Source organism: Aethalodelphis obliquidens, unplaced genomic scaffold (genome assembly GCF_003676395.1).
Source record: "Aethalodelphis obliquidens isolate GAN/ISIS:26980383/991018 unplaced genomic scaffold, ASM367639v1 scaffold13, whole genome shotgun sequence".
Taxonomy (NCBI): domain Eukaryota; kingdom Metazoa; phylum Chordata; class Mammalia; order Artiodactyla; family Delphinidae; genus Aethalodelphis; species Aethalodelphis obliquidens.
In genome coordinates, this window is record NW_020837957.1 from 33,734,486 (window position 1) to 33,758,500 (window position 24,015).

Consider the following 24,015-nt stretch of genomic DNA (forward strand, 5'->3'; position numbering starts at 1 on the left):
GGTTTTCACAGTTTCTAGTGATTTTTGTATGGGGGGACAAGTACTCATTAGGCCTGTCCAACCAATGGCAGAGATTTATATATGGGAAAATAGGTCCTGTTTCCTATTTTCAAGTTAGAATTTATTCCATGATGGAACTTCCCTGGTGGTCTAGTGGCTAACACTCCACGCTTCCAATGCAGGGGTCCTGGGTTCAATCCCTGGTCAGGGAATCAGATCCCACATGCCGCAACTCAAGATTCCGCAACTAAAGATCCTGCATGCCGCAACTAAGACCCAATGCAGCCAAACAAATAAATAAATACTAAAAAATAATAATTTATTCCATTATGATTTTTTCTAATTCTATGAGTTTTTGCTAATTTTCTGATTGTATTTACCTACATTAAAAATAGATGACTAATTCAGAAAATATATTTCCTAATATAAATGGGTTTTAGAGATGAACTACTTAAAGTCCCTGCATTGATGGTTTATTTCTTTTTTTTTTTTTTTTTTTTGATGGTTTATTTCTTTATTGTCCATGTCCCACATTAAACTGTAAGTTCCATCAGGACAAAAAGGGAAAAGGATTGATTTATTTCTGGTATCTAGATAGTGCCTAACACATTGTAGATGCTCAATTAAAATCTATTCAGTGATTGAAAAAATAAATGAATAAACATAAGATTTGGTGGTATGAAAATCTGCTTTATCAAGAATTGATTGGTTATTAAAAGAGATATAGAAAAAATTGTTATATCTGAGTGTGTATTGCCTTTTCTCTAACTTCCTTTCCTATGTATTGACTTGGTGAGGTCATTGTGGTGACTAAATATAGTTTAATAATTTGTTTTATGCCTCTTGGTCTGCCTTTGTATTTACCATTTGTCATTTTTTTTTAATGTCAAGAAGCCAGTTGTTTTAACTAGGTTCTGTGATTCCAATTCTATTAAGTAGATTCTTGATGCATAGTTAAGTTGTATAGCAATTCAAAGAGGCCCTTGGAAACTCTTGACACTTAAGATTTCTGTAGAATATCAATATGCTTTATATTTGCCAGCACAAGGGACTAGTTTTAAAATCTTTGATATACTCTAATATTTGTGAAACGCTCAAAACGAAAAGTGGGTTTTGTGGTAGACTTTATAAATCTGAGCTCTCATTTTCAAGGAGTGAATGCACACTGGCCCAAACTTGAGGGATTTCTTGGTCTTTCGAATGTGAAGCCCACTTGTCAAGATTTCATTCAAAATGATAGATTTTTTTTTTTTTTTTGTAGTCCTGGGAGTCTAAGCTATATAGGGTGTTTCATTCATATTTAAATCATAAAGAATTTGATGATCACAATGAGTCATTTCTCTTATGATTTACTTTTATTCATTTTTTTTCTGTGATTTTGTTTTGTGTTCCCCAATTTATTAGGCAAATTTGTATTGACCACATGTTGTGCTGCTGCTTTGTGCTGAAGATTGAAGGAGGGTTAAGATAGTACCTGTCCTTGAGCTCACAGTTTAGTTGGGGAAACAGATATATTAATGGACAAATTACAGTGCAGCTCATTAAGTGTTTGCCTACAGATGCGATTTGAGTGCTGTATAAGCACAGTTTTAGAATTTCAGGGAAGCTCTCTATATAAAAATAAATACTACACAGGGTTAATAACACACTTTGATATATACACAAATTGAGAAAAGAAATAAAGTAGAATATTTTCTAGAAATATTAGTTTAGTTTGGTGATTATTTAAAATAAAAGATAGGCCTAGATCAAGAGGATGCAATTTGGAAGGCTCTAGTGGTCATTAAACCGAATATCTTCCTTAGGTGACAACTAATATTTCTGTTTTTTTTAATTTTTAAAGTCTTTTTTAGTTTACTTGATCATATAAACTTTTGAAATTTTAATAGTTTAGTAAAAAGTTTAGTTTAGAGCAATATGACATATTTCAACTAACCCCAGTGACTAGTAAGATGATTAAATATAGAGAATTTAATTGTATTTATATGGATATTAAACCAAAAACACTACTCATGCATTCTCTACCATAAAAAGCCGTCTGTCATAAAAAGTTGATAGTGTGAAAGCAAACATATAAAAGCATTCAGATTTTAAAATGAAATCCAAATTTTTGGATAAATTTTTGGCTTATCAAGCATTGAATAGTCTTTTGTTATTCATTCTTTCATTGATATGAAAATATATATTGAATATATTATGTATTAGGCTTTGAGATTAAAAAAATAATAAGACCCTGCCCAGTTGAGTCTTGGAGCATGTGGCCTAGGCGTGTGTGAGTTATGCAAGCAGTTATAATAAAGTGGGATAATAGAAGTATTAAATTATGATAGGCTTTAATAGAAGTATAAAATTATAATAGACTCATTGAGGACAAAGCATCTAAGAAGGCTTTGGAACAGAAACAGAAGAGATTTGTTTGTGTTAGGACTTAAAGGATTAGAAGTAGTTTGTTAGATGATAGAAATGGTAGAGGGCAAGACTAAAAGATACATGCATTGTTTAAGTTAGGAGAACTCATGAGATATTCATGAATGAGCGGTTATTTTGGCTTGAATTAAAATATCTTTGGGGGAGAATCTGAGGAGTTAGACCTGGAGAGGCAAGGTAGGGACTGATCATAAAGGACTTTCTAATTCAGCTAAGAAACTTCACTGTTCATATACTGTGACAAAAATTGAAAGAGGGAGAATTGTTAGAAGTTCCTTGCAGTAGTGCAGGTTAGAGATGCTGATGACAGTGGAAGTGCGGAGAGGTGGGTGGGTGGGTAGGTAAGTGGGTGGGTAAATGGATGGATGGTTAGATAGATAGAGATTTAGAAATATTGGAATTGCTGACTGGCTCTGTGCAGGTGTGAGTCTAGGGTCTAGGATGACCCCACATTTTTTGCTTAGATCTCTGGAAGCAATTGCCATTAAGAGGATATGTAAACAGGATTAAGAGGAAAAAGAAGACATGTTTTGTTTAGGTCACATTGCCTATGAGGTATTCAGGTATAGTTTGTTTGGTAGGCAGAAGTCTGTGATAGATACAGTGATCGTATAATTTATCTCCCAAGCCAGGACACTTTTGAGAATGAAAAAGCATGTTATTGATTACACTTGGAAAGTTTTCATTCAAGGACCAGTTGAGCAGATTGGGATGACAGGTCAATTTAATGAAAGATGATATCCACATTCTTATGTTCATGTACAAGAACATGTGCACGATGAGAAAATAAGGTCCTTTCTTATTGTCTGTAATACAGGGATTTTGAAAACTCCTGTAAATTGAAGAACTTATTATTTTTTTAGAATATTTTGATGAAATGAAAGAATATGGCCCAATTCATATTCTGTGGTCAGCATCAGAAGAAGATCTGGCTGATACTCTAAAAGGTGTTGCCAGCTGCATTGACAGATGCTGTAAGGCCACTGAAAAACGGATGTCTGGACTCTCAGAGGCCCTGCTTCCTGTCGTACATGAGTATGTGCTTTATAGTGAAATGTTAATGGTAAGAACACCTAATTCTACTTCTGCCTTGGTTCCTGACCTGATTATATGCTTTATAAAGGCAGTTTCTATTTCTTTTTGTTCACCACTATCTTCCCATCCTAGAAGGATGCTTTGCGTGTAGATACTGATAAATATTTGTTCACTGCATGAATGAATTGATGAGTGGAAGAATGTGTTAATAAAAGACAGGAATTTTCAACAGTAGCAACAACAGTTTATAAGATAGATTTGAAGCATCCTCAGTCAGGATTTACATAGGGAGTATGATTAGTTTTTCCAGCCTTTTAAAATTTTACTTTAAAATTTTTCAGCACTTGAGAAATTTCTTTTCATGAAAGAGTTGCTTTCTTGCTTCTAGGTACATTTGATTTAGCAATATATTTAGTATCATTATGTAGAAAGTACTTGAGTAGGATCTTGATGTTTGTTCTGTCTTCTGGGTGCTTCTGAAAAGAGATCCTTCAAATTAACATGTTTCTTTCACTATTTGAAAAGGCTTTTATTCCTCTTACATCAGAGTTTTGCATTTACCCTCCTCAGTTCAAGTTAAGGTTTCCAGATATTTTGGATTTAGCAATGCTATCTGCAAAGCTAATGTTTTTCATCCAGTATTATTCTCTGCTCACAATACCTTGCACAGTTGAACTGATACCCTCAGCTTTCTGGTGTTGTAGGGTGGCAGTGGGGGAAGGAGTCAGCTTGCATTCAGTTATAGTCCATTTTTTCTGCCATTTAGACTTGAATCCATGTCTGGTTTCTGTATTCATGTACTCTTGATTTGGGAGGATTAAAATTTTTTTTTTACTTTGTCTTGTTAAGAAAAGTTCTCTTAGCCTTTCAGCATGATATCTGCCTCTTTCGTATTTATCATGTTTAGGTTTTCCTTTCACAGAATCATTAAATATTTTGTAGGTATTTCGGATTTCTGCTGTTACTTGACTTTGTTGTGATCCTCCCATAAACACACCCTCCCTGCTTCCCAAAGTCCTCTAATGTTTCACTGCTGAGGTGCTTCCTCCTTGCCTCCATCAATTTCCTTGGCTACATTCCATTGGTTTACTTCATTATTGATCTCTCTTGTGTGGCTGTTCAAAGAGATCTGATTTTTATCATTAAAAATATTATATTCTTTTCCCTTAATTAGATGTTTTGCTCTTTATGTCAGGATGGAAATTATGCAATTTAAATCCTGTATTATTAAAGGTGTGGAAAAATTATAATAGCAACCGGAATTGAATTATTTTATAGGTCCTCATTTGATTGTATTATTTTGTAGGTTCCTAGGGTATAATCAATAGCACTTGTATTGAAGTTGTGCTTCTGTTTTATATTGGAATATTTTCTTCAATGTGAGCTAAAATAATGAAAAATACATGCCTTGACTAAATTTGTGCAGTTTTTACTAGTTGTCTTCTGAAGTCACCTCTTACTTAAAATATTTCTATCTATATGAAGCACAATATTTCATATTTATGGAAACATACATAAAATTAATGGGACTAAATTATAGTATGTGTCATTTGGGTTAGAGAAAGGAAGGGGTTCCTGACATTAATGGCCATTAAACATTGAAGTAAATATAAAAGAATTTGTGATAATTAGTTGAATTTTCTATTCATTTCTTTGAAAACAAGAGAAATGTTAATCTCTTTTGAACGTTTTAAGATTGATTCCACCAGGCACAAAACCAGGGTGAGTCATTTTCAGGATGATTTTTATCCTTAATGCCTCTCAATATTCTCTCAAATACTATAGAGCCAGCTTATCTGGCTCCATTTAACTGATTTGTGGTTAAGTTTCTTCCCTTCCTCTGAAAATACCCAAAAGACCTGTACGTCACTAAGGCCCTTCTCTTGTATGTCCTGCAACTCTGCTCTCCCTGGCTGAACTGTTTGCTTACCCAGAGTTAGTTTTATTTTTGCCTTGAACTGTTTAGGACACTTGTGTTCATTATTACAGTTTCATTATTTAATTAATACTATGGAAACCAGTGAAAGATGAGTACAAATAAAAAGAATCTTGGTGTCTACGAAGACTGTCTTGGAAGAAAAGTGAGTCACCAAGGGAAAGACATTGAAAAAGACTAGAAAACATTATAAAAGATGTAGATGAATTCTGCACTCAAATTCCTTCACCAGGGTGTATTAAGTGAAACGTGAAATCATGGTTATTCAAGAAAACAAGATGGAACTCCTCTCAGTCAGAGCAGACGCCATGCTTTCTCCTCAGTCTTGGCTAATCGGTTAATACTTACATATTTTAAGCTAAAATAAAATCTTAAGATGTGAATGCACACTTCAATTTTGATTCCCCACTGTAATTGACTTTGATTAACTATGCCTTTGGAGTTCAATAAGAGGGCTGATTGTAGATACTTTCAGATGTGTAGCCCATGTGCCCTCCCAACTGCAACCAGTTTACACCATAGCACGTATTTTCAGTGCTCCTATTGACTTTTTTAGTTCTTTGCTCTTTTTGAAGAACTGTACCTGCCTAGAGTGCACCATTAAAACATGTCTTTTGTACATAAAGTACTTAAACCAGTAAGGTGTACATTGGGAAAACTAATAAAAGATTATGAAAAAGTTTCCTTTAAATACTTGCTATCAGTTTAGCTTTTAGAGATTATTTTTTTTTTTAAGTCATTACACCCCTAGATGACTGATGGCCTGGGGAAGAGATGGTATTTATATTCTCAAATGTATATTTTTGTTATACAAAGATTATTAAAACTAAGTACAACCTGTTTCATTCCTGTGTTTTAATATGAAGGGTGTCATGAAAAGAAGAGATCAAATACAGGCAGAACTGGATTCCAAAGTTGAAGCTTTGACCTCTAAAAAGGCAGATACTGATCTGGTAAGTTTTTAAATTTCTTGTTATAATCACGTAGAATTGATTGTCTAAAATTTGTATTAGCTCCATTACATGCTTTTTTTTAAGCATTCAGTAAATGATACTAAAATTTCTTCCAAAAATCGATTATACATTGAGTACCAGGTGAGTCTGTAAGCTTACGATGCTTTTCTGCCTTTCTGTCTTATATTTTTTCTTACAATGAGTAAAGTATGAAGTTAATTTTTTTTTAAATTAGAGTGCTTGAATTCAGAAAGTATGGAAAAAAGTACCTAACATTGTTCCAGAAGGTTAGTAAGTACTCAGTAAATAAATCTACTTTTTACTAGTTTTATAAGAAATTTGTACAAGGTAAGTTGGTGTTCCTATACATATTTTTCTAGTTATTGTAAAAATCTCTACAAAGGAGGTATCTTCGTTTTCAAGTTTAATCCTTTTCTTAAAATACTTTTTTCATGGAAATTTTCAAACATAAAAAATGATCTAATAATATAATGAACTCACTTACCCACCACTGGGCTTCATTAATTCCCAACATTTTGCCCAGTTTTTTTCACCTGGCTATTTCTCACTTTTTTTTTTTCTGAAGTACTCTAAAGCAAATTTCAGACATTATATTTTCACGCACAATAGTTTAGCATTTATATTTTCTTGTCTTTGCATGTTGTCATGATACTATCAGATCAGAATTGTTATCATTTTAAAACAGAGGAAGAGGCTTGAAACGTAGAATAACTTGTCCAAATTTATATAGTTCTTGAAACAGAAGTAGGACTGGAGGTAAGAGTATCACTTGCCTCCCTCAAACCATGCTGCCTCTCAGAGAGCAAGTATAAAAGTTGGAGAAATCACTCATTACTTTGTTAACTTTTATTACATTTTCTATGAAAGAGACTTTCCTAATTTTATTTTTAATTTAAGGGTTTAGAGTACACTTATGTCAGGTGAATGGGGGAGTCCTTGAAACACCCCCCCAGCCCCCAACCCCCCCGCCCCCCATTAATCCACAGTATTATTGCTGCCCATCCCAACTTGGCTTGGGAGCTAACCTCCCTCCTCCCTTCTTTAATTTTCTCTCTAGCTTTAATAATTTTCTAACACAAAAGATGAAATTCTTACTGGTTTTCTTTGTATTATCTTTCTCTTTCTCTCCCTGTCCATAATCTAAATACCTTGAGGGTAGGAATTTTTTAATTGTTTCCTGAAGTATTCTCAGCCCAGAGAACAGTGCCTGGTACATGGTGGTCACTCAATAAATATTGTGAATGAATGAAACTTGCAGTGATTGCTTGGCTTCATAAAAACATATTGAACATTTGAAGCAATAAGTCTCTACAAAATCAGACTTTGTGTAACATGTTGAGATTTCACTAAAACGTGATTATGAATTATCCTCACCTTTCTTAACTATGCTTATTTTTCAAACTCAAATTTATTCTCCTGCATGGAGTGTGAGTGGGGAGTGGTGGGCTGCTGTGGACAGAGTAGGAGAATGGAATCTGTGAGAGAGACTAACAGAAAATGTAGAACAAGTGGAACTAGTGGTCGAGGGGGAGCTCTTGCTTTTACCTCAAGATGAGGAGAAAAAAGAGGAAATCCAAGATTAACCTTCTCAATACAATAAGGGATAAATATATATACACATTTATATATATTATATTTATATAATATATATACACACACATATATGTACATATATTTTTTTTAATTTAAAAAGTCAACTGGAATGAACAGAGATGGGTGAGCACATGTACAACAATTATAATTGTATCATTGTAACTGTAGAATGTTTTTATTTGTTAAATAATTTCTAAAGATATTTAAATTTGTGGGATATTGAAATTTGTGATTAGATAAAATATTGCCCTTGACTAAATACTAGGAAAAGTACAGTATTTTAAAGTTTCAGGAGAATAGTAAAATGGCTTGAAAACCAAGCATCTGTTCAGAATGGCTTATATTCGTATTTTAAATTGAAAGGAAGAGTAGTTGGGATTGTTCCAACCACAAAAACACAGGAAAAAATAGTTTAGGCCCAAATATGGCTAGGCTTTCCCAACTCAACTAAAAAACACATTTTTTCTTTTCATTTGACTTGCAAATATTTTGTCTTTTGCTCTATAAAAATTTCCTTGATATCTCATTATAACCTGATGATCCATCTGTATTTTGGATTTCATTTTGTGTGTGTGTGTGTGTGTGTGTGTGTGTGTGTGTGTGTGTGTGAGACATGTCCACTATAAAGTATTTTTTACCTAGTTAGCTGCTATGTTGTAAGATTGGAGAAATTTGAAACTTTAATTATCTGCATTATATTCTGTAAGATAATTTTTATTAAGGTTTGAAACAGAGAAAATATTTTTTTGTTACCCATCAAAAACAGATCCTAAAATGCATAGGAACTAATTTAATGATTTGTGAATGGTACCATTTACATTTTCAAGCAGTTTATTTGATTACAGACCTCACTTCCAAATACCTGTGTGTTACGATGATATCTTTGGGAGCAACCTTCCAGGGTTACTCTCAAAATGAACCTGCTCTGATTGGTTGCAGAACAACTGAAGGGAAGTTGCTTAGAAATATGCAGGATAGGGTCACCATGGAAACGTGCCCTTGTGAGGTCCTTCTAAGGAGCCCTCCTTTGCAGTCACCATGGAGACCCTGGCAGAGAACTGAATAGAGCAATCTAGCCTGGTTGTTTACCATGGCAACTCAAGCAGGGCACTTTGGAGACAACCCTGGGGCCATTTCTATGGAGACCTGCTGGGGCTACCTTCAGAAGCTCCATCAAAGTCACCTTTGGGTGGGAAGTTATATGCAAACTGGGCAAAGCAACTCATAATGCAAAGGTCAGTGAAATGAAGCTCTACCAAGAAGGGCAAACACTAGTGTAGTTATAATTATTGGGTAGAAGTAGAGCACTGATGTAACATTCCGGAGGTCATGTTAGACATATCAGGTGATCTTTATCAGGTGGGCTACGTGGCATGCAAATACAAGGCTCTTGTCTTTTACCGTGCCTGTAACTTTGTATATGCTGTAAATTGGCAATTATGACATTATTATTACTTTTTTCTTATCATACAAACATGCCCACAAAAATTATGTGTTTTCCTGCAAAGGAAAATAATGTTTTATAGCGAATTCCTTGATTTATTATCTGGGTAGCTGTAAAGTGGCTGCTTCTTAGAGTTTGTGGTTTGTACTTCTTATCTCACAACAATAAAGTCAGTTGTTTCGAAGTGACCTAAACTCAGTAAAGACTTGTAGAATACTCATTTGAAGGTCAGTTCAGCTGTTGATTTAGAGTTTTGTCATTTAGGCTTTGGAATTGGATAGACCTGGGATCAAATCTTAGCTTATCTGTTTATTAAGTCTTAAGGCACATTTCCTAACTTTTTTTTTTTTTTTATTGTGGTACGCGGACCCCTTTACTGTTGTGGCCTCTCCCATTGCGGAGCACAGGCTCCGGACGTGCAGGCTCAGTGGCCATGGCCCACGGGCCCAGCCGCTCCGCGGCACGTGGGATCCTCCCGGACCAGGGCACGAACCCGTGTCCCCTGCACCGGCAGGTGGACCCTCAACCACTGCGCCACCAGGGAAGCCCTTCCTAACATTTTTAAGCCTCATTTTATCATGTATAAAGGGGGACATTGTTAGTACCTTTCTAATAGGCTTGTTTAAGGATCAAATGATACAATGCAAGTCAATTATTTGGATCATAGAAAGCACTCAGTGGTTGTTAGCTGTTGTTATTTTGATGGCTTTACAGAAGTAATACTTGAGATGGGTCCTGTAGAATGAGTAAGTAATTGTTCCTTGAAGACTAGTGAGTGGATATTATGAAAAATAGTAAAAAGTGTGCTAAACTGAGGAACCCTGGTTGATGTGTAGAGAGCAGGGTACAGGAGAGTTGAAGGATGTGGCTCTAAAGATGGGCCGCAGTCAGATGGGAAAGGAGTCTTAATTGTCAGGGTGAGGAATATGGGCTTTTTCCTTTGAACTGTGTGGATTCAGCGAGAGCCTGAACTGAAGAGGTGGTAGTGGAGTTGCAGAGAAGAGAAATTTGAGAGAGACGTAGGTGGAAGATAGAATCTGAAGCACTTAAAGAATGAGGGTGCCCGTGTTTCAAGTTCTTAGTGACCCTTGACATTTCTAGATTGTAAGGAAAGCAGATTGTGGCTTTACAAATTGAACTATAGCATATAAGAGGAAGAAGAAAATTGGAGATGTGCAACTGTATGTCATGATGAGATGGCATTTAAGGTAGAAGTATTCAACGAAAACCTTTTAACAAATGTTTTTAGGTACCTAACATATAAAAGACGCTATTCTAAGCACTAAGGAGACAGTGGTCAAGAAAGGCCCTCATGAGTCTTATATTCTAGTGATAGAGACTGTAAGCAACAACTGAAATTTATAGTGTATTGTCATATAGTGATAAGTGTGGAGAAGAGGTAGTGTTGGGGAGCAATGCAATTTAAAATTAGGGGTTAGGAAAGGTCTTACCGAGAAGGTGATTATGTAAAACCCAAAAAAGGTGAGGTCTTGAACTACACGAATACCCGGCAGAAGAAATTTCAGGCAGTGGGGACAGTAAGTGAAAAGTGGAAGTATGCCTGCATGTTTCACGAAAAGCAAGGAGACCAGTGTTGCTGGAATGGAATGAGGAAGCAGAAGAGTTGTGGGAAATGAGGTCGGAGAGGTCGCCAGGGGTCAGATCATGTAGAGCCTTATAAGATTTGGTCTCAGCGAGATAGGAAGACGACAGTTGAACAGAGGAGTGACATGTTCAGAATTGTTCTAAATCAATTACTCTGCTTGGGAAGGACAAAATATAATGTCTATGTGGACTGTGTATGGACTGGGAGAAGGCCAGAGCTGGAGACTAGCTCTTCCAACCCCAGTGAGACATCATAGTTTGGACCAGGGCAGAAGTGGTGTGGAGTGGTCAGATTCTGAGGATATTTTGAAGACAGAGAGCTGTTTGCTATTTGGTGGACTATGAATTGTGAGTGAACAAGGATTATACCAAGGTTTTTGAACTGAGCAACTGGAAGTTAAGTGTTGGCATTGAGATGGCAAAGACTTTGGGAAGAACAGGTTTGGGAAGAACATGGAGAAGGTGAAGAAATCAGATTTGAATGTATAATGTTGATGTGCCCATCAGATACCCAAGTGAGGTGTTGAGTAGGGAGTCACATATGAAAATGAACATAAAAATCCAGAGGTCAGGGAAGGGATCCAGCCGGAGATATATATGTGGGAGTTGTTAGCAGATAGGTTGTATTTAAAGCCATGACATTTGTTGAGGTCACTAAAGGATGAAAAAAAGAGGTCCCAGGACTTAATAGGACTGAGCCTTGGCATATTCCAACAATAAAAATCTAAGAAGGGATGGCTAGTGAGGAGAAGGAAAGAGAATTTATATAGCTTCGGCTGGTGGTAAATAATTGGACCAATAAGATGAACTAAACTGATTTATTTAGGGTCATTCAAATTTTTTAACCACCTCTCCATTTATGAGGTATTTATAAAAACAGCTTGATACAGAATAATTAAGGCAACTGTAGATAATAAAACATTTTAAGAGAGATTGAGCATTAGATGCTCTGATAAAGAAGAGATTCAATAAAGTAGATATTCAAAGTAAGGAATTTTCTGTCTGTGGAGATGAAGGTATAACAATAACAGATTTTGAGGAAAACTCAGATACTTGGAGGAACTTGTAGTTTTTGCAGTTTAGTTATAAGTTTTCAGAGTCAGAGCTTCTGTTTGAAAATGCTTATTCACTTCACTGTTTAACTGTAAGATAAATAAAGTTCATCTGTGGTGCTAAATAATGCTGCATATCCATTTTATTTGTATTTTTATTTTTGAATGGATGATTTATAGTTTGCCACTCAAAGCAGCATTCAAATATAAATGAATATGAATACATTTGACATTTAGCAATATGTGCATGGAATCTGAGAGTTGGATCTAGATATAATGCCATAGCTGTTCAACAGTATATTTATGGGAACAAAAATAAAAAATGCATTTTCATAAGATCATTATAGTCTGGATTTGCATATAGCCACATTCAGAAGATACAAACAGATACCAAATTTATTTAATCTGGTCCTTGCTCTGTGTGAGTTGCTATTTTTGAACCAGTTTTTTACTCCCATCCTCAAATTGTGGTTATTAATCTTCAAATGTTCTTGATAGTGTACTAAATGATGTATAGAGCAAGAGTGCCTTCTCTTTAAGCTTTAAAGAAATGATAATATTGACATAGCTTTTTTGTGTGGTGGCAGCAGAGGTTGGCTCTACGTTTTCTCAGATATTTGTTGTCTCACCTCTCCCCTTTTTAACAAATTTATTCCTTTCTATGTGCCTCATTTTCTAGTATCTGTTTTTATTTCTCTGCTTCTTTTTTGCCTGTTTGCATGTATATGTATTTCTCACACACACAGATACACACATGTACAAATACACACACTCACACAGCAGTGAAGGACATGCTGCTATCCAGTGGAAGGAGAAAGGACTTTCTTCTTGTATGTTTCCTTTTATCAGTTTATCTTAGAAGGTATCAGCAGACTTTTCCTCACATCTCATTGGCCAGAGTCCTGAAAAGTTCATGGATCAAGCCAGTTGCTTGGAGTGGGAATGTGGCCATCAGAATGGACTTGGATCAGCTTACAAACTGCCTTCTGATGCAAATACCTAAAAAAACTGGAGTTCTTTCATGTAGTAAGAAGGAGAGCGGGGAATGGATTTTGGGTAAACAGCTAATAAATATGTGCCTCACATACACAGTGTACCTGTGTATTGGAGCTGTAGACACAACACTGGGTGGGGATCTGGGTGAATGAGTGACGCTTAATCAACAAAGCCCTCAGCAGCCTCTCGTCCCAGAACAAAGATCCAGGCGGTGCCTAGCATTCCTCTCCCTCCGTACCGTCACAGTCAGACCTCTTATTCAGGGCATCATTCATTCAGGTGGTTGGAAAAAAGATCCGTGTGCTGCTATTTATATAAACTTGTAAAGGATAATATTTGATTAAATAGCAAAAAATCGTGTCTACCTTATGAATAAGTCTGTTGAGCCTGGGGTGTTTATTTTTATTTATTTTTTTTTGTGGGGAGAGGTCTTTATTTGGGATTTTACCAGGCTACTTTTTCCCTCTGTTATTTGTCTCATGGCATTGCAAGTAGAGCAGTATCTGAAAAGTATTTAATATAAGGTCTTAAACCCAATTGCAGAGTTGCATGTAATTTCAGCTACAGTATTGTGTGCCTTTGTAGTTTGGGACAAGTTACTTACATTCTCCTTGCTTTAGTTTCCTCAACTATAAAAGTTGTGGGTAATATCTTCCTTAGAGTGTTGTTAAATCAGCCTATGAAAACTCTTAGCGCAGTACCTAACCAGTGTTAGATTGTAAATATTTTGTATTTGAAGTATATATTGGATGTCTCATTTTTCTAGATTAAGGTTTGGAAATGATAACTGTAATCCTGCTTGTTAGACTTTCACATTGTTAAAAAAAAAAAAAGAGGCATCAATTATCTTGAGTTGACTAGTGACCACTCCCACTTGCCCCACCTGGTCACTTTAGGCAATTGAATAGATAATTTAAAATGTATATGAATTTATACTGACTATTAAAAAGTTATGTTTTGGGGCTTCCCTGGTGGCGCAGTGGTTGAGAGTCCGCCTGCTGATGCAGGGGACATGGGTTCGTGCCCTGGGCTGGGAAGATCCCACATGCTGCGGAGCGGCTGGGCCTGTGAGCCATGGCCGCTGAGCCTGCGCGTCTGGAGCCTGTGCTCCGCAACGGGAGAGGCCACAACAGTGAGAGGCCCACGTACCGAAAAAAAAAAAAAAAAAGTTATGTTTTGGACTCTAAACAATTATTTTAACTAAACAATGCTTGGTATTGTACCATTGATTTGTAATAAGGGACATTTTAAGGAAGAGAACCATAAATCCCTTATGATAAGCATCAACAGCACAGACTACATTCTGGTTTTCCTTTATGAGGACCCCTGAGAAAAGTTTCATTTATGTCTCAGCACCAACAATAGGATTTAATTTCTCCTGAGCCGTTAGCTTGTTTCCAGCGTGTACACATCTTGGGTTTTATACCTGTTCCTATCCCACTCTTTATACCACTCTTTACGTTAGTTTCTAGACTGTTGAGAACCCCAATTCTGATCCACTTCTATCTGGCAAATGTCTTTTATGTGTCAAACTCACCCCTGGCTTTACCTTGTTATTCCCCTATTCTTATTTTCCTTTGTGCTAATGTCTTTATCCACTTAATACCTTTAAACTAGTTGTAGAGCATAATTTTGGAAGCCATCTTAAATCTAATATGGAACAAGGAACAAATTAATAAATGACTAGAGGTAAAATATTCCAAAAATTTCAAAGATCAACACATTTTTTTATAATGTATTTTTGACACAAAAAACGTGTTTTTTAGTTATTTCTTTCGGAATCCTCCAAGGCCAGCATATCTGATGTGAGCACAAACTTGAACACCAAATTACTCGTGTTAACTGTTACCCAGAAAATTAGTCAGGAGATGTTTGCGGGTGAGGTGAAAAAAATTGTACTACTTCCAAAATTTTTACCCGTGAAATTTGCTTGGGGAAGTTACTGCATATTAAGCCTTACTGATTTGAAAAAGGAACACATAAACTTACAGTCCTGATGAATAAGGCCTGTGTACGTTTGTGGTGGATGAGGGTGGACAGGGGCAGGGGGGAGACAATGAAATACTGAAGAAAAGAGGCAGTGTAACATCGGTGTAGGTGATTTTCTAAGGGAAGATTGTAAGCTCTGTGTCTTTCTCTAGGAACATTTTTTTCCCCACTGTCTTGACTTCAACAGAAAAAGTAACAGATGGTTAAGTAAAAGGGGTAGTTTAAAATTCCAGTCATTTCTTCTCAGGATTTAAGAAATTCTACTTATAGTGTCCTTGTGGATTTGTGGTTTGGTTTGTGGAGCTCTGCCTACCATAGATATAATAGTTTAAACAGCTTTCCCGTATAGAAACTCAAAATAGATTCAATTTCCTTTTAATTTAGACTTTTCGTTAATAAGAAATGTGTCCTAAGGCTCTGTCTTACATATCTCTTTCACTCCTGGCCCTGCCTGGGCACTCAATAAATATATGATTATGCTTAGAGCAGGAACACGCTGGGAGTCTGAAGCCTGGAGAGGGCTTTGATTCACTTTTACTTAACTTGTGACCTTAATCAGACATATTAAGTATTCTTTATCCACGAACAGGCAGAAATAATGCTTACTCTGAAGAAACTTTTTTTGAAGATGAATTAATGTTTATAAATCTAGAGCTTGTGTCAGTAAAAATTTTGGTAAATTAGAAGAAGAAAGTATAAAAGGCTGATATATTGGAAAACATGTAATGGTATCATAAAACATTATTTAAAGTATGAATCGTTTTTAAATAGTACTTCTAAAAATAAAAAAAATTATATCTCTACAAAGAACAGAACCAGTAGTTTTTCTTCTAGTACAGTGCCATATCACCAAAGTAATTGCATTTTGATTTATTATATTTCTGGGTTTGGGAGAGTAAACTTTTTCTCTCTACTAAAGCTTAGTCAATAGCGGAGCAGACTTAAGGGGAGATGCCCCAATCAAAGCTCCGTTCAACTTTCAAAGAGGTTCTAGACCCAAACTAGTGCTTTCCTTTCTGAAGCACAGTTGGCATCTGTATAGTACCTGTTGTATGCCAGGCACTGTTTTAATAATTTACGTTTACTATCCAATGAATAATACTACACGTTAGGCATACTTTATTCCCACTTTTGTAGATAAGAAAATTGAGGCCTAGCTTGTCAGTCAGCCAAGAGTTATGAGTTCCCTCCCCATCTAAGCACTTCATGGTGGGGACACTGCAGTGACCAAGACTGACATAGCCCCTATCCCCAAGGAAATTATGGTCTAGTGTGTGTGTGTGGTGGTGGGGGGGGGATACTGAAAATAAAGGAAAAAAATAATAAATGACTCTGATAATTTTAGATAGTGCTTAGTGCTATGAAGAAAATAAAACAGGGTAATGTGATGGAGAACACCGGGAGGGGAAGAGAAGGCCTTTCTGAGGGGGTGACATTGAGAGGAGAGCTGAGTGCTGATAGGCAGCAGTCATTCCCAAATCTGGCACAAGTGTTCTGAGAAGAATCCGTGCAAAGCTCTGAAATGGGAATTAGCTTCACTGTGTTCCAGGAGCTTTAGTTATATCTGGTGTAGCTAGAGTATAGGGAATGAAGTACCCCTTCGTTAGCAGCTGGGGCGTGAGGACTGAGCAAGCAGATGAGAACATGTAGGCCATGGGTTCCATCCTAGTTGCTGTGGGGAGCTACTGAAGAGTTCAAGCAGGGAAGAATTCTGATTTGGTATATTATAGGCTTAAAAATTTTTTTTTTAATCTTGAAGTGACAAATCTATAGAAAAGTTGCAAGTACAACTTAAAAATCTTTTTTTTTCCTTGAACCATTGGAAAGTAAACTGCAAACCTTATGCTCGTGACCCCTTAAAGGTGTATGTTTCCTACAAACAAGGACATTCTCCTATATAACCATAATACAACTATCAGTATCAATCAGTTATCATTGAAACAATACTATTATCTAACACACAGACCCCTGAATGATTTTGCCAGTGTTCTGTAATGTTCTTGACAATGGTTAGATGTCTCCTTCAGTCTAGAATAGTTTTTCATCTTTCCTTGACTTTTATGACCATTACACTGAAGATTGCAGGCCAAATATTGTGTAGAATACCTCCAATATTAACTTGTTTGATACTTCCTTATGATTAGATTTAAACTGTCAATCTTTGACAGGAATATTACTCAAGTGATGCTGCAATCTACCTGTTAGATAGCACATGATTTTTATTTGTCCCATTAACGATATACTCTTTGATCTCACTCGATTAAGGTGATGTCTGCCAAGCTTCTCCACTGTAAAATCACTCCTTTCCCTTTGTAATTAAAAAACATTTTGTGGGGAGCTACTTTGAGACTATAATTATATCATTCCTTACCTTACTTTAAACTTTATTTATTTATTTATTTTTTTGCGGTACGCGGGCCTCTCACTGTTGTAGCCTCCCCTGTTGCAGAGCACAGGCTCTGGACGCGCAGGCTCTGTGGCATGTGGGATCTTCCCGGACTGGGCCACAAACCCGTGTCCCCTGCATCGGCAGGCGGACTCTCAACCACTGCGCCACCAGGGAAGCCCTAAACTTTAAATTGATTTGTGTGTGTGTGTGTGTGTGTGTGTGTGTGTGTGTGTGTGTGTGTGTGCGTGCGCGCGCGCGCGTGCGCTTTTCTATTTTAGTCAGTGGGTTTTAGTCCATTACTATCACTATGTATTTTGATACACAAATTGCCTCCAATTTGGCTAATAGGACCATGTTCAAGCTGTCTTTTTTTCCCTCCTTTTAACATGTTCCCATCATTCTTTACTTCTTTCTGGTACAACAAGACTTTCTAGGCTCTTCTTGTACTTTTCTTGCTCCAGCCCCGGAATCAGCCATTTTCCTAACAAGCCCTGGTTAGTTTTAGTGGAAAAAATTATGTTTAGAATATAGTATCTTGGCATTAGATATGTTCATTGCTATTTAGGTAACATTATTCCAAGATCTGAGTGGACATAAATAGGAAACATATCTATGGATATATAGATAGGAATATAATGTATAATCACACATTTTTATATCTATATTGATTTGTCTGTTTATAAATATTAAAAATAACAATTTCATACCAATGCCTCCAACTTAAATCCAATATCATGAGGGTTCATTCTAGTTTTCTTTCTTTCAATATTTGTGGTTCTCTTTCTGACAGTGAGAAACAGGCTCCCATTATCCTTTACATATCTATTTATTTGATTGATTCCCTGTTTGCAAACAATCTTGCATAGCTCAAGAGCTCATAGCTCTTTCCTAAGTGGAGATACTCCTCACCCCACTCAAGTTTCCACACCCTGCACTGGACCACACCCATGCAAGAGCATCCTCTTTACCACTCTAGGAGTCTGTTTTCCGTGCTAGCCTCAGCTCCCCCATGCTGCCCACACGCAATACACACCCTTCTCACCCTGCTTGTGCTGTTACTTCCCATTCTGGACCACTCTTTGCAGGGAAGACCTCATCATCTTGCTAATGCCTTTGTATCCTGCTCTGGGCCACCATGACTTTGCCTTCCTTCCTCCACCAGAATGGACACCAGCCTTGCTCTGCATTACCAAATAAGCTTTAGGACTGAATTGTTCAAGAAGAGAAAGGGAAAAGGAAGAACTGACAGTTGTTTTCAAGTGCTCACTCTGTTTCCTGCATGGGAAACAAAAAGACTGTTGAGTCCAGTGCAGTAGGAAGGAGATGATGATGGCATAAACTAAGGTGGTAGTAGTGGAGATTTTGATAAGAAAGGTTAAGTGATTTGTCCACAGTTATACAGTTAGTTAAATAGTAGAACCAGAACTATAACCTGGCACTATACTCCCTGGTCTCTTACCCTTGTTTTCTTTTCCTGATAGGTGGGTTTGAAGTCTAGAAGGGTGTGAGACTTCGAAGATAAATAACAATTATATTCTACTAAGATCAAAACAAAAAAGGAATTTTAAGAATTTAGTGTTTTTTTTTCAATCACTTCCAAATATATATATATTTAGAGCTCACAGTAAATTGGGAATTGCAACTTGGAAACACTTTAGAACATGTAGAGTTGTGATCTGGGAAAGTTGAAATTCTTTTTGCCTTCTTTCAAGGAATGACTATATAGAATTTTATTTTAACCAGATCAGTATGTTATGCTAAAACTGATGATGATGATAATAATAACAGCTAACATTCTTTAAGCACTTACCATGTGCCAGGCAGAGTTCTAAATGCTCTACATGTATTGTCTCATTTAAGTCTCACACAATACAGTGAGGTAGGTACTATAATTTTCTTCATTTTACGAATGTGAAAACTGAGGTACAGAGAAATAAAAGTTACTGGCTCAATATTGCACACGTAGAGATTGTCGAAGCAGGACTCCAGAAATTGTGCCAGTAACTTAAAAACTGTATTCTAGGGTGACATCTGAAAAGATACGTATCAACGTGCTTCATATGACTGATACCGATCAGTTAGAGTTGGCATGCATGATAAATTCTTTTTGCCATTCCTGCCACAGAACATTATTGGTGATTTGAAATATTCTGTGACAGTGAACTGGCAGTTTTAATAGTATGAATTTTAGAGTAAATTGACCTGCCTTGCTTATCTCTCAGTAAAAAAGAAAATGTGAAATGAATTAAGGAGGCATGATGTGTGTCAGTAGTTCTCAGTAGCTGTGTGGCTGGGGAAGAGGGGAAGAATTTTTTGAAAATGCACCTGGTGATCACCAGGTGCATTTTCAAAATAAACTACAAACTTGCAGAGGTTCTGTGCTTCCCAGGAGGCAGGTTCTGTTGCTGCTGGCACCCTCTGATATAGAAGCTTTTAATCTAAAATGAATAAGAGAAAGGACAAAGAAATGCAGTCAGAACAAGTCTTTAATGCATTAAAAGATCTGTCACAGACCCTCACACCAGGAAAATGCTGGACACGTCCTGCATATTCCATTAATGAGGATATGAAAGGCGCATGCACATATGCCAGGTGTGGTCATCACTGTCACATGTAGAAATGCAAATGTAAGGACACCGTGACACAGGTTTCCCAAAGAAGATTCCACACCAAAAAACAAGGTTTTTGTCCAGCGTCAAATTTTTAGTTATGATATTTAGATTAACTTACTCATGCACATTTAAGATCATACACATATATGAATATGTGGTTCTTTAATATACACATTAAATAATATATTAATGTAGAAATATCACCTTTTGCACTCGCACATGCATCTTCAACACTTCTTTTGAGTCATCTGACTCTCTTTTCATTGGAAGAGGTTATATACTCATACAGTTCAACAACCAGGAAAAAGGAGCTCAGAGTCTCTGTGTCTGTGCCTCATTTTTAGTCTCTATGTGATATGTCCCTTCAAATGTTATCTCCAGCCACCAGTGCTCATTTATAGAACATTAGGAATGTCAACATTTCATTTGTCCCCAAAAATATATTTCTTGATCTCTAATGTAAGCAATGAGCATGTTGCTTTAAAAAAAAAAACAAAATGATTTATTTAAATATGTAATATATTCACATGATTCAAAACTCATAAATTTTAAAACACACATTAAATGAAAAGTCTCCTTCCCATCCCCATATCCTATCTTCCCAATTCCCACCGCCCACTTTACAAGTACGTACTGTTGTTAGTTACTTTTGTAGCCTTCCAGGTTTCTTTATGGATGTACCACAAATTCAAATATACATTCTGATTTTACTTTTTAGTGAATGTAGTAATATGCTGTAAAGTTTTCTATAGTTTGCTTTATTCATATAATAACATATCTTGGTGATCCTTCGAGTTATTGGTCTTGTACAGCTACATGGTCTTCTGATGTATGGATGTACCAGAATTTATTTAATCTGACTCCAACTGGTAAACATTTATTTCTAACCTTTTGCTACTATAAACAATGCTTCAGTGAATAAGCTTGTACGTGTATTATTTTGTGAATGTACCAGTAGATCTGTAGAATAAATACCTAGAATCGAAATTGCTAAACCAGAGACTATTCAGTTTTGATAGCTCATTATTAATTGTGCAACCTTGGTCAAGTTTCACAGTTTGTAGACTAGAAGAAATAATAGTACCTAGCTCATAGGGCTAACTGTGTAACACATAGGTGCTTAGAATAGTGCCTGGTACAAAGGAAAAGCTAAAAGAATTAGCTGATGTTATTGTTGATGTCATTAGAACTACCACCAAATTACTTTCCGCTGGAGAGCTATTTACAGTCTCACCAACATGTTTGATTGGTTGTTTACTCCTGTACCCTCCACCCCAGCCTTGTCAGTGTTATCAAACTGTAGAATCGTTGCCATCCGTTAAGTGAAGATAGTATCCCTTCGTAGTTTTAATTTTTATTTTTCTTATGATGAACAAGATTAAGCATTTTTTATGTTTAAGTAAAATTTGTCTTTCTCTTTTTGTAATTGTCTGTTTTTTGCTCATTAGATTTTACCTATTCTTGATCTTTCCTGATTTTTAAGAAATTCTTGTTTGAGAAATTAGTCCTTTTTGTCATTTGTATTGTATTTTAATTTTCTTTATAGTGATCTTTCCTGTACAGAAAAGTTTAGTTTTTATAAAGTCAGATTTCTATCTATCTATCTATCTTTTTCTAAAGGATTTTACTTTCAAGTACAAGTTAGGATGACAAAAGAATTGTATCTCACTTCTTTTATTAACTTTTGGGGTTTTCTTTTTTACATTTGAATCTTTGAGCCATTTGGAATTAATTCTGTTTATAAATGTGAGGTGTGGGTTCAACTATATATTTTTTCAGGTAACTACCCTTCTGTGCCAAAGCTTTCTATTGAGTAGTCATGTTTTCCCCAATACTTTGCAACGCTACCTTTGAAGTATACTCAGTTTTTGTGGTCACATGCAACTGTTTTAAGGCTTTCTGTATGTTCCCTTGATCGGCCTGTTAATTAAGCAGCAGAACTGTACTGTTTCAGTAATGGATGTTTTAAAATATGTTTTACATGTGGTGGAACTTGTCTACCCCCACTTATCCTTCTTATTTGTCGATTTGCAGTGCTTTTAAAAGTAAATTTTAAAATACTTATTTGTAATGATAATAAACACTTGAATTATAAAGTTATTTCCTAAAAATAATTAGTGTGTTGTCTCCCTTAAAAAAATACTAAACTAAACGAATTCTATTAGTAAACTACTATATATATCCAAAAGTACCAAATATTGAATTTATTTCAAGATAATATTCTAAAACACCGTCATGTCTTTAGAATGAAGTAATTGAGAAAATATTCATTAATATTAGAGGATTTCTGGGAAACCATGTAAAAGCAGGTTTACTAAAGGATATTTTTTGGGGGGGGAAGCCCTAAAATTTATATACTTGAGTACATATGCTATTCCAGTTATATTGATCACAGCTCTCTAGAGCTTTGCTATTCAGTATTGTACCCACTAACCACATGTGGCTAGTTACATTTAAATATGAATTAATTTAAATTAAATACAAGGAAAACTTCAGTTCTTCAGTTGGTCCAGCACATTTCAAAGGCACATGCGGCTATTGCTACTATTGTGGGCACTCCAAAGTTGAACATTTCTCTCATTCCAGAAAGTTCTTTTGGCTAGCTCTGTTTTAGAATATGCTGCAACTTTAAGAGCTGTATTTTTTATGTATGGTAGTTTGGTTGATTGAGTCAAAGAGGAAAGACCGTATCTATTGAAGGTTTTAGCTTTGGTAGGGATTCAGATAGAAAAGAGATGAATGTCTGAAAAAACATCAAGCGAAATCACTTGATTAAAAGTCTGATGTACACAGTACTTCAGCAAAGATAACATTTCAGTCACCAGACTTTTTGATAACGTACTCTATCACCTAAATATTTTTGAGCACAGCTCCCAGTACGTGTACATTTTAAATTTACAAATTATCTACTTGCACTACTTTACTCATATATTTTATCTGTATTATAAACTATGCATATAAGTTAAAAACATTATATGAGAATTAAATATAAGGTGATAAAAGGGTACAAACTCTCTGTTATAAAATAAGTGACGGAATTGTAATGTATAGGGTGGTGACTGTAGTTCATAACACTGTATTGTATACTTGAGAGTTGCTAAGAGAGTAGATCTGAAAAGTTCAATAGTTCTCATCACAAGAAAAACAAATTTGTAACTGTGTGGTGATGGATGTTAACTAGACATATTGTGGTGATCATTTCTCCATATATACTATATCAAATAACTTTGTTGTACACTTGAAACTAGTATAATGTTTTATGTCAATTAAAAAGAGTTAAATATAAATGGGAGTTCCTTCATGCAGCCTGTGAGCTGTCTTATATATGTCTTGAGGTTCATGGGCCGCATTATGGAATTGTGTAATATGGTGGGGTTGGATCACAAATTAGAGAATCTGGATTCTGGAAAAAAGTTACAAAAAAGTAACTTAAACCTCAGTAAGCATTCCTTTTTCTTGTTAGTAAAACAATATTTACGTTATAGGTGTATAGTGAGAATTAAATGAGATAATACTAGAGGTATTGTTTGGTTAAATAGTGAATAAAAATATTTAATGGCAGAAAATTGTATGGCCTGTGAAGGTCTGTAAAATAAATGTTTAGATTTGGCTTTGAAATAATTTTTATAACTTTATTAAAACCTAATGATAGTATAGCATATAGCTTTTCTAGGCTTGGATTATGTTCTTCAGAAACAAATATAGGAAATTATATCAAAAGAGTTAAAAGACCTTGATTAAAAAATTTTTTTTCTTAGGAGCCACATCATTCCTTTTTAAAAGGTTTATATTAATCAGACTCATGGAAGCACCTGGAAAAAATGAATCCTCTTCTATCCTATATATTTTTACTGTGCCTCTGTTGTACAAAGGATGCAAAAGGGATCACTACATTTCCTAAAATGGGGCTGTTTAAATAATTGGCTTTCTGTTGCTTCCAGTGTCAAAGAAAATTATGATTAT

At 35.7% G+C, this 24,015-nt stretch overlaps 1 protein-coding gene across 7 annotated transcripts in view; it reads left to right on the plus strand.

Annotated features, from left to right (window-relative positions):
• The window catches only part of SNX7 (sorting nexin 7), a 98,576-nt gene that overhangs the window by 41,327 nt on the left and 33,234 nt on the right, over positions 1-24,015 (plus strand). For all 7 annotated transcript variants that reach the window (XM_027114435.1, XM_027114440.1, XM_027114437.1 and 4 more), the window contains 2 exons: positions 3,291-3,490; positions 6,265-6,351. In XM_027114435.1, coding sequence (XP_026970236.1) covers positions 3,291-3,490; positions 6,265-6,351 — 287 coding nt within the window. The remainder of the gene's footprint in view (positions 1-3,290; positions 3,491-6,264; positions 6,352-24,015) is intronic.